Source organism: Cladophialophora carrionii, assembly GCF_000365165.1.
Source record: "Cladophialophora carrionii CBS 160.54 unplaced genomic scaffold supercont1.5, whole genome shotgun sequence".
Classification (NCBI taxonomy): Eukaryota; Fungi; Ascomycota; class Eurotiomycetes; order Chaetothyriales; family Herpotrichiellaceae; genus Cladophialophora; species Cladophialophora carrionii.
The window spans coordinates 1,132,038-1,146,756 of record NW_008481830.1 but is presented as its reverse complement, the minus strand read 5'-3'; the positions used below and the strand labels follow the sequence as shown (position 1 = coordinate 1,146,756).

Genomic DNA, 14,719 nt, shown 5'->3' with positions numbered 1-14,719 from the left:
CACCTCGAGCTCGCTAACGCCTCATTGGCGGGACGGGTGGGTCTTGGCGATCGCGCTCTGAACCTCGACACAGCCTCAATCCGTTTGTTCTCTCCTTCACTTGACCCCACATAAAACAGCAGTTTGGCCAGCGCGCACCTCAGCGTCTCAGAATCTGTTCGGACTCGGCTGTACTCCCTTCTCGGACCTGTAAATTGCTAATATCCATCGCGAGCTCTTTTCTTCGCGCAAGTAGACCCGTAATCCCGCCGCGATATGGGGAATCTCTGTTCCAAATCAGCGAACCAACCGGACAACTTTTCCGGCCCAGGACGACCGGTTGGCTCGAGTGGGCCTCAGACGAAGCCGGCATCGTCACCTGTGCCTGTGAAGCTCACGACAAGCACTCCTGGTCGAGCTCTTGGTGGGGGCGAGGGATCCACAGGCACGGGCGATGCCAGGAGCGCAGCAGCGAGAGCGGCTGAGGTAAGTGGCCATTACGTACTCCTGAACTGGTCATGCGCAGAAGAACTGCCAAGCAACATTGTGGGCTGCAATTACCACGTCCCTTTTTTCTGGCCATGGACCTGTTCTAACCGTATGACTTCGAACGGCAGGAGCGAGCTGCGAAGGCCAACAAGCCTGGGGGAAAGCTGGCCAGCCAACTCTCAGCACAGAAAAAGCAGACCCAGAATCAATTACTGAACTCTGGGTCCGAAGCCGAGCGGAGGGCGAGGGACGCAGACGAGGCCGCACAGAATCGAAGTTGGAATTGAGGGACCGTGCACGTTGACTTCATGCAGGTCTCGCATTGAGTTCTTTCTTTTCATGGTTCCGGAACAGAAAGAGACATGCTTTTTGCCTGATCGAAAGGCGACGAGACTTGTGGAGTCGGTCGGGGCATTCAGCCGAGCCTCGTGGTAGGCTTCGTGGCACTAGGGATGTGGACGATGATATCGCGCTGACTTAGAGAATGCCAGCGAAGGCTTTGGGGCGTCAAGAAGGAAGCCTGTACGCGGTTTGCATAGGAGAAGGCGAGCAAGAGTTCAGAAGAGAGCATGGTCACGTAGTACCATGGACAAGATTCGTCCTTGCTTGAACACAGGATTGGGACTCATAGGGAGTCAGCTTGTGAGTACTTACAGCCATTCTTAAACAAATTGGATCCACGCAGCCAAGTCACCTGCATTACATTTTTCCATGATACTTTGCTCAATGAACCCGCACGGTAGCCAGCACGGCAGGAAGATATAAGGATCACCTTGATGAAGGTGGCCTGGACTCGTATCTTTCCAGGAGCGAGTGAGTTCCTGGAAGAGGGGACTCACCGATGTGCTTGTTTTTCTGGGCGCAAAGACCGGCAGTAACGTCACAGTAACGTCAAGGCAACAGCCCCGAAGACACGCAGCTGAGAGTCCAGAAGGAGCTTCTTAGGCGGTCCCAAGTACCTAGTTACAGCGGTTAGTCGTAGCCCACAAGTGTCCGACGCAGGCTCACCAGGTGGCCAATTGCGCCTATTGAATAGGCACTCTCAACCCTTCGCATTTCTCAATCACAAACATCCGCCATCTCTTCATCTTCTTGATCACGTTTCCTGCCCATTAACTCCAACTCGCATTGCCTGCGCAAATCAACCAATTTATTTTCACCCGGCACCGCTGGCTCCCTCGTGCTCACTTTCGAGATTTGCGCAGTCACCGTCGAGTCCTCGTCGATGGATTGGATATACCGAAGCCGAACTGGAATACATCTGTGTACCTTTCTTGGCTCCAACTTCCTCCTCAAGAACCCTTTGCTGACTTGAAATGGAACAGGGCACGAAGATGAACATCTCAAGCCCGGAAAACCTCGAAGCAGTCTTATGAGAATGAAGATGTTGGACTGTCAGCGCTGTGGAAGGAGGCTCGCCAACATACACCTTCCATATAGTCGTGCTGCCACGCCCTCCAATTCACGCAAATTGCCGGTCTACCTACAAAAGAGTCAGCGGAGTGATATACAACTGCAGACAGGCTGGTAAGCTCCCAGAAATGTGATCACCTTAGGAGTCACAAGAGACATGATGCGAAACTCGAGCTCACGAGTATCTCGTGCTCCTACCCTGCGAGGAGCGTACGACACCAATCTCCAGGTCCACGATGAAATGCGCAAGAATGCCTTAGACAACAACTCTGACGCTGCGCAACATAGGGCCTGTCCACTGCGTCCGCGCTACAGGCGACGCCGCCTTCCCACCTTTTCACAAGCGACCACGATCCGCGATCCGCCAGCGACGTCGAGGCAAGGTTTGGCGAAAACCCGAGCCAAGCAGTGTCAGCCAGCCTATTCCTCACCAAACAGACTCTTGAGCGGCCGCGGGCCTTCCCTCGCGGCGACTTTGATCCCATTTGATACAGCTTCCGGTGGCTTCCGGTTGGGCGATATGGGCAACAACAGATCCGCAACCATCCACGAAAGAGAGCACCCAGCAACTGGGTGACAAAGATTGAATCGACGACAAGGCACTTAGATCGGGAAGGCAAAAGAGACGACACAGTTCCACGTGTGCCACGTTCCACGACGGTGGAAGCAAGCTACACTTAGCGATAAGGTCGAACGCATGCGCACAAACCCACGCATCCAGTCTACGTTGGTGATTAAAGAAGCTTCCCAGCACCCACATCCGAATCTCACAGAACATTTTCATGATCTGCAGCGCAAGGAGCTTTGGACACGATCGCAACGGCAACAGGAAGATGAAACGAACGACTGAGGACTAAGCTTCATGGAGAAAAACATTTTCCCTCCAGAGGAAAGCACATACGCCAAATAAGATGGCCAAGAGTTATCGCCGGACAGGCTTGGCCACATTGGCGGCTTGCCTGCCCTGGTATTTAGTGACAACAGCTACATACGGATTTTGCGGATTCTCGCTCTCAACGAATTACGAGGTAGAAGAGGAGATGTGCATGAGCACAAGTGGCTGCAAGGCTGGAATTTCAGGAGAGATCAGTGGCTTTTCATTGTCTGCACATCCCTGCCTGCAATCTCATGCACGTCATAGCATTTTAGCCCCCAGATCTATCCGGCTCTGGACCGGAGTCTCCAGTGGAGGAGTCTACGCCAGGAGTGCTGCTCCATTCGTACCGTCTTTCCAGTACGTAATGCCACTATGGGTTTTCAGCCTCTGCCGATCAAGGGCGAGATCCTGCCGGGTCATTTCTCGCTCTGACTGTGCTTTGGTCATTTCAGCTTCGTGTCAAACTCATCTCACACCAAGACCTCGATGGGCTCAACCAGCACTTTTCCAAGACTGAGACCTGCCCTCTGTTTGGCTTCCGTGGATCCGAGCCGGATTGTGGCCTCCCAGCATTGTTGATTCTTCGCAGGTAAGTCCTCTGTGCCCGGTTTCAATTCTCCAGTCGGAGCGCCTCGGCTGCATTCGAGCATCGTAGATTGTCTCCTTGGTTCGCCTGAGCACCGCAGACTATTCATTCATTCCTCGCAGAGCTGCTCTCCGTTGCTTCACCAGGCAAAAGATTTCCTCGGACAGCAAACATCTTCCCAGTCGTGCCGGCAACAAATCCATCCACTTGTCTCGCGTACTGTTCCACCTGTCGGCTGTTCAACATACTCTCCAAGCGACTCGGCTCCGTGGGCAACTTGAACAATCTCTGCCATTCGTCCTCGGGCAAAGGTGGCTGCTTCGACAACGCCCGTGCCGCGTTTTCTGCCTTTCTCTTCTGCTGCCACTGCTGAATCTTGGCTTGCTCTCTCGCCAACGCTCGAGAATAGTACGAGAAATTGTTAGCTTCGACGTGGTGGGTCTCGATGCTGTCAAGAAGGTTGTCACAGGTTTGAGAGAGGAAAGGGTCGATGGAGATTGAGAGAGATTCGAACGAGGGAGCTAGAGTGTCGTTTTTGATGATGGGGTTGTTTTCGATTTCGTCAACAGAGGCAGGAGGTTTCATGGATCCGTTTGCGAGCATGCGCGGGACTTGGTGCAGGAAGGTGTTGACGAGGTGAGAGTTATGGACGGTGATGGGAAGTTCCACGAGGATGTCCGAGTATTTGAGGCCGGATTTGAGAAGGCTGTAAGCAGGTCGTCAGTACTGAGGTCCTAGTGAGACTTGGGTGAGAATGCGTCAGTACTTCTCTGTGGTGAACTTGTTCTCCTTGTACGCGGTCATGAACTGGGGCGACAGTCTGTAGGCGCGAATGCTGAGGATGCCTTGCGACGAGCGGCTGACATCATGCACGAGCGCGACAGTCTTCTCGTTTAACTCTTTCTGGTAAAAGTACTGATTTTCGATGAAGTTCGAGTTGACGAAGTTGCCCAGGTTGGCGCTCGTGTACCAGCCCACGTTGTTTGCGTCGACATTGACCTCCCGTAGCATGCGAATCATTTCTGCCTGGTATGCGGTGTTTGCCTTGGCCCGGGGCGCTGAGGCGGCGGCGTTGAAGTGTTGCGGTTGGTTGTCGAATTGCGCCTCCGGTGGGAGGTCAACGACTGGGAAGGGAAATGTGTTGGTGATCTCGAGGGTGCCATCTTCTCTGTCCATGCCAACAAGGGAGCCGGTTGCGACGGTGGGGAAGCGGGAAGCACAGTGTTTGATCACTTTCATGACCACCTTTCGCACCTTGGTTAGCAGATTTTCCGGCGCAGAGAATAGCGAAGGCGGCTCACCAGCGCCTCCAACTGGACCGCCTGCAACGGAGTTTCCTTCCTGTACGATTGTCAGCATGTTTGCTTGGTGCCTCTCGTGTTGACCTACTCTGTAGGCGCCGCCATGTTTGGTTGCGGTTTCCAGACGTTCACAGTAGCGGACTCGGGAGTTCTCTTCCAGGGCTTCATTGTGGGGTGTGACTTTGACATATTGGCTGTAGCGAATTGGCGGAGGAAGGTTTGCCGGGATCACGTGAGGTGGTGGTGCGGAAAGGTTTTTGAAGATGTCGACAACATCGACGGTGGTGCAGCAGTCGATGTCTTGGCGCTGTGGACCACCTAATATTTCTTGATCAATGCTGGTCTCTGGCTGGGACAATATTTCAAAGAGTTTGCGACCATGTGATCCTAGAGTCCCATTTCTTACACAAGGCTGACCTTCAGCCTTGTCGGAGAGACATATCCGATAGCTAGTGGTCCTATGACGCCCATATGGAATTTCTTGTCTTCTGTACGTATCGATCGACACTTGCCGTCAACCTTTGTAACTCCAGCTGCCCACGGTAGATCCCATTTTGCGTTCCTGTACATAGATCTCCTATCGGTGCTAGAGGTGTGTGTTCAATGTCTAATAATACCGGTCTGGACATCTGGTTCGTGAGTTGTTCCACCTCGTTCCATGTGCTCTCTAACATGTGCAGGCCGGTGCATTTGCTGCATTTACAGTTGATCTGCTTGTGTACCCTCTCGACACTCTCAAGACTCGTTTGCAGTCTCAGCACTTTGAGACATTATACAAAGATGCTGCTGGCAAGACGAAGCCGTCTCTATTTCGCGGGCTCTATCAGGGTGTCGGCTCCATCATCCTTATAACCATACCGTCCTCGGGCGCATTCTTTACAACGTACGAGGCATTAAAATACAGTATCAATGAAGCCATCCCTCCGAACTCGACTATCTTTCTTCCTCAACCTGCCGTTCATGCCGTTGCCAGCGGTGGTGCCGAGCTGGTGAGCTGCGCCATCCTGACACCTGCCGAAGTAATGAAGCAGAATGCTCAGATGCTCAGTAGCAGGGGAAAGAGGAGGTCTACATCTCTGGAGGTTTTCAGACATTTCCAGAAACACCCGTCAAGATTATGGAGAGGATACACGGCGCTGGCCGCACGCAATCTGCCTTTCACGGGGCTCCAGTTCCCTGCCTTTGAATACTTGAAGGGCTATTTCCTGAAAAGACGGAGAGATCGGAATGGTGGCAAGCCCGTCGACGGAATAGGTGAGCGAGCAAGGATCACCGCCATGAGTGCTGCAATCGCAGGCAGCGGTGCCGCTTGGATTACAACCCCCATTGACGTGATAAAAACGAGAATCATGCTGGCCGCAGGCTCCGGTGATGATGGCTTCAAGAACGAACCGAAGTCGAATCCTTCCAGCTTATTGCGAGTCGGTATTCAGGGGTCGCGGAAGAGCGGTTTGGTCGTGGCTCGAGAAGTCCTCAAGTCGGAGGGTGTTCGTGGCTTGTTTCGTGGCGCCTTGCTGCGAGCAGGGTGGACTGCAATCGGAAGTGGTCTGTACCTTGGCTGCTATGAGAGTGGTCGACACTATCTCGAGAAGAACAGAAGAGATGCCAAAGAAGGCGACCACCTCATGCAGCGCGATTGGTCCAACGTGAAGGTCGGCATCGGAGGATCCAGATCCCAGGATGTTGTCAAGAAGAGTGCATGGCAGGAAGACTAAGAGTCCGACCTATGCTAACCCATCTTTTGCGGATTCCCCGTCTCTTTCGGACAATTGTCCGGTATGCCCACCTCGGTCTTGGTATGCTGGAGCCAACAAGATCCGGAGAGCAATAGAAGCTCTTGAGCGAACTTAATCAGGATCGGACGCGATGTGCATCTTCTTGCAACGATATGCCTTTCAAAATCATGAGGTACAGGCAGGCTCGAGCGATATGCCAACGACATAACTGGGAAGTCTACGGGGAATTGGAAACGGACAAACACCCACACTGGATCGGCCCCGGGGTTGGGAGCATCACCGACGCTGCATACACATCTAGATCTGGTGTCGACACCGAATACGGATTTCTCCCGGCATAACTCATCTCCTATCCCATCGACCAGTGCATCCTCTTCCTGTACCACGGTCCAATTCGGGAAAGAGACGTGACTTGGCCTGAGGATACAGTGACGGCTGTAAAATGAGTCTTCTCCAAGAAGTCCCGGTTTTCAATATAACACCTAGATGCCTGGAGCAGATGAGGTTCCTTGTTTGCACGGATTATCAATCCTTCCAGCGATATTTCTACCTAGCTGCCGTCGGTGGCTGCTGTGAGAACAGCAGTATGGTCGTTATGAAGGAATCAAATACCTGGCTGCTGCTTACGCAGCGTTTGGATCTTCCATCTGTCACCATTGCCATTCAGAAGTCATTCGGTTCCTGCTCACACTCTGACTTTCAACTACGATGTCGTATACCTCTGTGCTTCTCATTTTTGCAAGTGGTCCCCCAGGGAAGCGTCTTCTAGGGAACTTCTCCGGCAGAAAGATTGCTTCAAACGCGTCGCTGTCCTTACTACACCTGACAGGGCCTCCAAATCCAGCAGCTCCTCTGAGGTTGAGGTTGTTTTTGGATTTCTGTAGCAAGCGGGGCCAAGGAGTTGAAAGAGCAAGCAAGGGTTAACGACCAGGACTGGCTTGAAATGTGGTACACTATCAAGACATTTCTGGCAAGCGGGTATGGTGATGCAGACGGTGTGGGCGAAGTGAACAACGATTTGTTCAGCATCAAGCCCGAGACACATAGGGAGACATTTGGAAAGGTCAATCGCGCGTAGTCAAATACCGTGTAATCAGAAATGGTGATCTCGTAGGCAATGCGGCTTGCTAGTCATCGCTCTTAGGTTTGCTGTGAGATTGCATCTGTGCCACATCCTACCATTGCCGATGACCTTCCACCGCGTCTCGACTCCCGCGGGATTTCGGATATTGAGCAGTGTGGTTCGATGTCCGCCGGTTTGCAAAGGGCATTCCGGTATGTCGTCGCCATACTAGGCTAATTCCCCAATGGCCAAGCCCAGCAGTCCACTTCGCCAACCGGGGCTTGTTCAAAACCCAAACCTCCTGGCTAAGTAGGCAACTCCGACAAGTGCACGTCCAACACCGCAGCTATGTCGCTACACTCGAGTAGTGGTGGTGGCGGTAGTACCCAAGAAGAACAGGTCACTGCCAGTCTACTTCGCATTACGTTTTCAAACTTGATCCTCGCTTCCGGCCCAATCGCTCTTCTGCTCTACTTGCTGGTAAAACGTGCGGGTACAAAGCGTGTAGGCTACACGACATTGAAGCTGCCATTAGTCGCTGATGGTTGAAAAGGCCGAGGCCCGCTTCGAGCAGAGCACACGCTGTGGCAAGCCGCGTCTGCTCCGCTACAGATGGCCCCTCGCATTCGACATAATAGTGGAAGCGTTTCGCATGTTTGAAGACAACCAGATCCTACAGTGGTTCGTCGGGATCTTCGAAGAAACGGGCCCAACCTTTGAGAAGACAATTCTGGGTTCCAGGAGCATCGACACCATTGAGCCAGAGAATGTCGAGTCCATCTTATACACCAATTTCTCCGGTAGGTAGGTGTTGAGGCTTTCGCTAGGCGGCGGAGGAGCTTCTCAAGCACAGGATGCGGTACTGTATCTAACACGCAGTGACAGATTACAGCCTCGGTGCCCGTCGGGAGGTTTTTGCACCTCTTCTGGGGAATGGAATATTCACACAAGATTCTGCACAGTGGAAGCACTCTCGCGCCATGTTGCGGCCTTTGTTCTCGCTCAACCATCCAGACACCTTCACGCAGGTGGAAGAACACACAGAGCACTTGCTGAACTGCATTCCGGCGGGGAAATTTGTCGACCTCCAGCCTCTGTTTTTCCAGTTTACATTCGACACCACTACATTTCTGCTGTTTGGCACGTCAATGAACTCACTACAAGATAAGTCGGCACGAGATGGGGCCAGCAGTCGCGAAGCCGAATTTGCAGAGGCATTTCGAGTCTCGCAGGACTTTCTCTTTCGACGCGGCCGTCGAGGAGATCTGTACTGGACCGTTGATGACAAACAGTTTCGAAGGCACTGTTCGACCGTGCACAAGTTTATTGACGAAGCAGTACAAGAGGCTCTCTCGCGCGCATCCGGGCACGGCAAGTCCGGCAGTGTCCATAGCTTTCTGGATGCTCTAATTGAAGAGACGCGGGATCCCCGAGTGTTGCGAGACCAACTCTTAAATGTTATGCTTGCCGGCAGAGATACAACAGCATGCTGTTTGACATGGACTTTGTACACTCCTACCGGCTGCAACGTTCCTCCTGCTCTGCTTGCTAACTCATCTGCCAGTCGACTTCTTGCGCAACACCCAGACGTCCTTGCTAAGCTCCGATCGGAGATCGAATCTACGGTAGGCGTTGGGAAGAACTCGAGTTCGCCGGACAGGAAGATCCTAAAAAAGATGAAATATCTCAATCTGGTCCTGAGGGAGGGTATCATGCCTTGGCCCGTGGGTGAGCGAGGATGATGCTGACTGACCCCCCGCAGTACTTCGACTCTACCCTTCTGTGCCGATCAACTCTCGAACTGCGCTGAGGACGACCACCATCCCAAGGGGCGGGGGCACTGATGGCTCCGAGCCTATAATGGTCCGGAAGGGCGAAGCTGTTGGGTTTTCTATCCATGCAATGCATCGACTAAAGAGACTTTACGGTGAAGATGCCCATTCTTTCCGTCCTGATCGTTGGGACCCGGATGTGGAAAATGCAGTGGATCTCAAGAACATCGGTTGGGGCTATCTACCGTTTGGTGGAGGGCCTCGGCTCTGCCTAGGACGTAAGTCTTTTTGAGATGCGAGCTATGACCCACACACAAGTCTGACCGATGTGCGTCTAGAGGAGTTTGCATTGTTTGAGGCTGGGTATGTGACGGTGCGAGTGCTTCAGAAATTCCAAACTTTGGAGCTGGATCCTAGAGACACAAAGATCGCTCTGGGTACCGAGAAACAGGAGGTTACCCTTGTACTTGCTAGTAAAGATGGTTGCCGGTTTAAAGTGAGTGAGTGAGTGAGTGAGTGAGTGAGCGAGCTGATAGCCTGAATGCGATTGTGCGACACAGCGGCACGGAAGGCGGGCGATGCACTAGTCAAAATCTAGTGAAGCGTTGCCAAGAGCGCCAAGCTCGACGCCCGGCTTGCCGGGCACGTGGGTGACACGCAGACGTCGCCCCGCCTTCCTCTTACATCTTTCTCAAGGCAGCTGTCTTTCACCTGTCCGCCTTGTGCGCTTCCTCTTGCTCCAGTCAAGCAGATCCTCGTCTTCATACATCGATCTCAATTGCTGCAGACACATATAATGCCCTTCAGTCGGTACAGATCTTGGAATCTTTCGGCTACATTCCTCTTGCCTTTTGGTATCCAGTGTCCTCGCCCGCTCAGCGCCGAGTCTTGAGACTTGGCACTCGAGTTTCTGCCTTACTCTGTACGACTCCAACGAGGCGTGCAGAGCCGGCAGCCTACCAACACGAGTTGCGGCTGAGTGCTTCTGCATAATATGTGTGCCTACGTAATGCCAATGCAGTTAGAACGACAACTGGTTGGCCCGAACTGTCGTCGTCCGCTTCGACGCCCCGGCTGAGGTGCTGTTGGTTCTGATGGGTGCCTCACATTGCCTCGAACCCAGGTCGAGAAGATGGTAGGTCTATATAGCGCAAAGAGCTCTCACCTGTGGCTGTCAGTCGGTCACTCCTAGAACATCCCCCTTGCCGATTATCAATATGTGGCCTGCCCTGCTCCTTTTCACCCTTCTATTGGGTGTAGCTTCAGCCTTACCTTCTCCTCAAGTGCAGGATCCGGCCAAATCCATCATCACGCTTCCATTTACGCGGAAGTTGTCACACAGCCCGGCAAGGCTCAAGCGACAAGCCTTTGATTCGGAGCTTCTGCCTTTGACTGTCGCGTCGTACTATGTCGAGGTCACAGTCGGCACGCCGCCCCAACCGTTGAGCTTGGTTTTAGACACCGGGAGCAGTGACATATGGGCCTACAGCCCAGCTGCGAGGGCCTCATGCCCTGACTGTACTGATATATACTGTACGCCGGCTTTTGGCCCTTCGTTCCGGCCAGGAACAGTCCCTAATGCGCAGTAGACGACCCGGCCGACTCCTCCACCGCAAGGGAACGCCCTGATCTGGGTTTATTCAACATCACTTATGGAACCCCGAACTCTGGCGTCCTCGGTTACTATTACACCGATGTAATCAGGACCGGTGGTGTTGGCGTAAACGCCTTCCTCGGTGTGACCACCGATGCAAACGAGGGTGCCCCTCCCGGAGGCATCATGGGGATCGGGCTGTCCAAGAACGTCGCCAGCTTATATCAGAGCGGGATCAAGTATGAGGGCTATATCGATACTCTGTACGAGCAGGGTCTTATCGGATCACGGGCGTATAGCGTCTTCTTCAACGAGGCAGGTAAGCTTGGCTAGTTTTTCCCCCTTTGCAGACCTGTGTCCGCTTACCACGCCTCCAGCATCGACCGATAAAGACGAAGGCGTCATAATCTTCGGCGGCTACGACAAAACCAAGTGGATCGACGAGCTCACGCCATTCCCCATCGTCTATCCATCACCCAGAGGCGCCGCCGAGTTGAACATCGAGGGACCGGTCATCGAAATCACCGTCGGCGACGATACCTACGACCTGCCAACCCAGTCGTACACGGTCCTCCTCGACACCGGCAGCACATACACGTATCTTCCCAGACGGCAGTTCAACATCCTAGCCACGGCACTGGACGCCGAGCTCGCCTACGAGGACTATGACCTCTACGTTGTCTCGTGCGACTACAAGACGGTCGACGGTGGGCTAGATTACACATTCGACGGCCCCTCCGGCCGCGTGACGATCTCGGTACCGTGGGAGCAAGTGGTTATTGAAAACGATGCCCTCCCCGACGACGTATGCTTCCTGGGCTTCATCCCAGATCCGGACAACGAAGGGTTCTACGTCTTTGGCGAGACCTTCCTGAGATCCGCTTACCTGCTGTACAACTACGATGACTTGACGATTTCGTTGGCCCAGGCGAGTTATGATACCAGCTGCGATGATTGCGCCGAGGCCTTGGAAAAGTGATACACGGCACGGGGAGGGATGCCAAGGACGCTGTAGGGGAGATTTTTACGTTGGCTCCACAGTAATATAGGTGGTCTGGTCGCCGGCAGCTGCAGACCTTCAGATATGTTTCCCGCGCTGCTCTCCTTGCGATGGTTGCGTGTTCGCTACTTCCTTCATACACGGGGACCTTCCTCGTCGTGGAAGGTCTTTCGCAACCCTCCATTACCGGGGGTGGGTCAGGCGTGTATGCATGGCGCAATCGAGCTAAATGCGATGAGCTATAAGCAGAGGCGGAGGGACAATTAAGTGGATTTCGGGGGATCCATAGCTTTTTATAATGTCTAGTTCTAGAAGCATGGCTGTCTGCGTCTTTTCGCTGGCCGGGAGAAATGAAACAGGCTGTTTGCTTTCTGTCCAGTACCGCTGCAGCACCGTCGGACAAACCGTTTGCGAACACCCACTTCACAACAGGGGCGAAGCCTATGTCATTTCCACATCACCATCACCAGTTTTGGTGGCACCAGGCCCTGTCACATCCTCGTCCTCGATTTCGAGCTCGACATCACCATCGTCATCTTGGTCGCCGTCCTGTTCATCTACATCTTCCCAGGCGTCATCCTCGTCTTCGTCCATTTCACCTTCTGCTCCGAGCGCTTTCTTCAAACCGTCAACCAATTCGACAGCGTGGTCTTGTAGCCTCTCGTCGTCATAGCTCAGAACACGGTACAATCTCAAGCAGTTCTCCAACCACGTTCTCGCCGTCTGTTGGGCTTTCGATTTCTCCTCGGACGTGATTCCAGCCTTTTGAGAAATGAGGACATGGCACCACCCGCCCAGATACCAGCACTCCACACTCTGATCATCTTCGCGAACGAGGCCATCCAATACCGAAAGCGCAAGCGGTTCGAGTTCGACTTCCATGAGCAGGCGGGTAAGCGACACTCGCGTCGCAAAGTCGGGTTGTCGAGCGTCTTGGTCTGTGCCGTCGTCACTTTGTGTAGCGTCTTTGGCCATATCCTCGGACGACGGAGGGCCGGTCTCTTTGTGCCAGATCTCTAGACTTCTCTTCAACGCTGTTCTGGCCTCGTCGATTCGTCCCTGGCTTATGCGCACGCTCGCCAGCGTCTGCAGCACCCCCGCGGCCATGTCTTCAGGACACACAGCCACCGCGTCTGTGACCAGCGCTTCGCACCTCGCTTCGGCATCGGCCTCCCACGACAGGTCGGTCATGTACACCTCGGCCATGGCGCACAGGGCGTCCGCCAGCTTCGCCTTCTTCTCGTCGAGCACCTTCCTGGCGCCTGTCTCGCCGTCCCCGCTGACCGCCTCCTCAAGCACGTCGATCTCGTTCCTCAGCACTTCGCAGGCCTGTTCAAAGTACCGGATACTCTCCCTTCCGCCTTCTTCGCAGAGCTGGGCGAGCCAGAGCCATGGTTCCGCCGATATTAGTGCCCCGTCCTTGTCCATCTGTGTTGCTCGGGTGAAGTTCCTTCGTGCGGGGTCAACATCTCCGAGTGCCACATGTATTTCAGCGGTGAGGACTAAGGCGGTAGGTAGCGTAGGTTGTCCCTGAGCAGCCAGGGAGAGGAGCTCTTCGATGTCAGTCTCGTCTCCTTCCTGCGACGAGGGCTTTTGTCGACGGCGGTCCGCTTCGAGCCGTTGGAGCGCCTCCTCTGCAAGCGGCAGAGCGAGTTCGGGTTGTGACTGTTCGAGTAGTTCGGCGGCTTCGGTCAGGAGGTCTTCAATTGACTTTTGCGACTTCTTCGGCGGGGACTTCACAAGCGCAGCGGAGGTGGAGCGGAGGATATCCTTTTGCTGCTGGGTGTGGTTTTTCGTCTTTGTCTTCGCCATCCTGGCTACAGGTTAATTGAAAGGCTCTTTAGAACTCGGTCAGACAAGATTCTCGACGGTAAAAGTGCCACCAATATAGTTCCCGCTCGTGGTTGTCGTCGCCGCCGTTCTCTTGAATGTTTCGAAACTTTTTTGGATGTGGGGTTTCGTGGAGGGAAGGTTTACCGAGTTCGGCCTCGTCGAGTCGATCGCGAGGCTGGGGATGGACAATGGTGATGATTTGACCCTCACTTCGACGCAGCCTGACACTACACAGTCGAACGTGACAAGAGACACGGGCGATCAGTGCGATATAACAAGCAATACCGACTCTTCTGATACCTACGATATTCCTCCATGCCCACCGATCGTTGTGCAACTAAATTTCGATATTGATGCGAAATGCGCATTCTTATGGATGAAAAAGCCCTGGGGTATCCCTCCTTTTGTGAAAGTCACTGGTGCGCCGAAGTGGAAGCCTCGCGCGGCTGAGCCACGCCTCGGAACAAGTTTCCCTCATTTGGAGGACACCGTCTTTTCATTGGAAAGCCGGAGCAGAGATTCTCGGTCGGGACGGGCAATTCGTATCCACGAAGCTGACTAATTTGAGTTAGCGGCTTCTTGTGGCTTCGTTTATCGACAACGCGGCCGGGATGCCCGCTTCATACCAGTACGAGTAACAGAGTAGATCCCACATTGTGTAGATCCGGCGACTCGAGAATTCTGGAATGCGTAGCATGTATTAATCCAACCAGTACTCACGGTCCCGCTGCAATGGCGGTGCAGCTGCAACGATCTCCTCTGGTGGAATCGAAATAGAAAAGCTCACCAAAGGCTTGCAAGGTATTTCACCAACCTTACACCAGCAACCAATCGGTACCGTTGGGAGCTAGGGATGGAAACCGAAGCCGACTGGGCTCAGCTATCGTCCGACGCAAAACCAAAGCGTCGCTCGCGAGTCCGGTCTGCCTGCCAAAGATGTAGAAGGCAGAAGCTCAAGGTATTGCCAGCCTCATCCCATGTGGTCTAAGTCCTCACATATGTGGGCGGCCAGTGCGATCAAGAACGACCTTGTTCGTTATGTCTGAGGTCCGAAGTTCCATGCATTTCGGAGACAC

General features: G+C 53.7%; 6 protein-coding genes across 6 annotated transcripts; 4 read left to right on the top strand and 2 right to left on the bottom strand.

Moving 5' to 3' along the window:
* Nucleotides 1-255: 255 nt before the first annotated feature.
* Nucleotides 256-755, top strand: G647_06240 (uncharacterized protein; the record flags this gene model as incomplete). Its single annotated transcript, XM_008730562.1, has 2 exons — nucleotides 256-465; nucleotides 597-755. 2 exons carry the CDS (start codon nucleotides 256-258, stop codon nucleotides 753-755), a joined length of 369 nt encoding a protein of 122 aa, XP_008728784.1.
* A 2,694-nt stretch (nucleotides 756-3,449) lies between these two features.
* Nucleotides 3,450-4,834, bottom strand: G647_06239 (eukaryotic translation initiation factor 3 subunit H; the record flags this gene model as incomplete). The annotated part of the gene is made up of 4 exons (XM_008730561.1): nucleotides 3,450-4,050; nucleotides 4,111-4,589; nucleotides 4,646-4,685; nucleotides 4,734-4,834. The coding sequence occupies 4 exons, from the start codon at nucleotides 4,832-4,834 to the stop codon at nucleotides 3,450-3,452; spliced, it is 1,221 nt and encodes a 406-aa protein (XP_008728783.1).
* A 414-nt stretch (nucleotides 4,835-5,248) lies between these two features.
* On the top strand, nucleotides 5,249-6,360 carry G647_06238 (uncharacterized protein; the record flags this gene model as incomplete). Its single annotated transcript, XM_008730560.1, has 2 exons — nucleotides 5,249-5,281; nucleotides 5,326-6,360. 2 exons carry the CDS (start codon nucleotides 5,249-5,251, stop codon nucleotides 6,358-6,360), a joined length of 1,068 nt encoding a protein of 355 aa, XP_008728782.1.
* A 1,432-nt stretch (nucleotides 6,361-7,792) lies between these two features.
* On the top strand, nucleotides 7,793-9,724 carry G647_06237 (uncharacterized protein; the record flags this gene model as incomplete). The annotated part of the gene is made up of 6 exons (XM_008730559.1): nucleotides 7,793-7,948; nucleotides 7,998-8,244; nucleotides 8,324-8,951; nucleotides 9,009-9,151; nucleotides 9,207-9,494; nucleotides 9,555-9,724. The coding sequence occupies 6 exons, from the start codon at nucleotides 7,793-7,795 to the stop codon at nucleotides 9,722-9,724; spliced, it is 1,632 nt and encodes a 543-aa protein (XP_008728781.1).
* A 1,272-nt stretch (nucleotides 9,725-10,996) lies between these two features.
* Nucleotides 10,997-11,789, top strand: G647_06236 (uncharacterized protein; the record flags this gene model as incomplete). The annotated part of the gene is made up of 2 exons (XM_008730558.1): nucleotides 10,997-11,129; nucleotides 11,188-11,789. 2 exons carry the CDS (start codon nucleotides 10,997-10,999, stop codon nucleotides 11,787-11,789), a joined length of 735 nt encoding a protein of 244 aa, XP_008728780.1.
* A 462-nt stretch (nucleotides 11,790-12,251) lies between these two features.
* On the bottom strand, nucleotides 12,252-13,622 carry G647_06235 (uncharacterized protein; the record flags this gene model as incomplete). Its single annotated transcript, XM_008730557.1, has 1 exon — nucleotides 12,252-13,622. The coding sequence occupies one exon, from the start codon at nucleotides 13,620-13,622 to the stop codon at nucleotides 12,252-12,254; it is 1,371 nt and encodes a 456-aa protein (XP_008728779.1).
* Nucleotides 13,623-14,719: the final 1,097 nt, after the last annotated feature.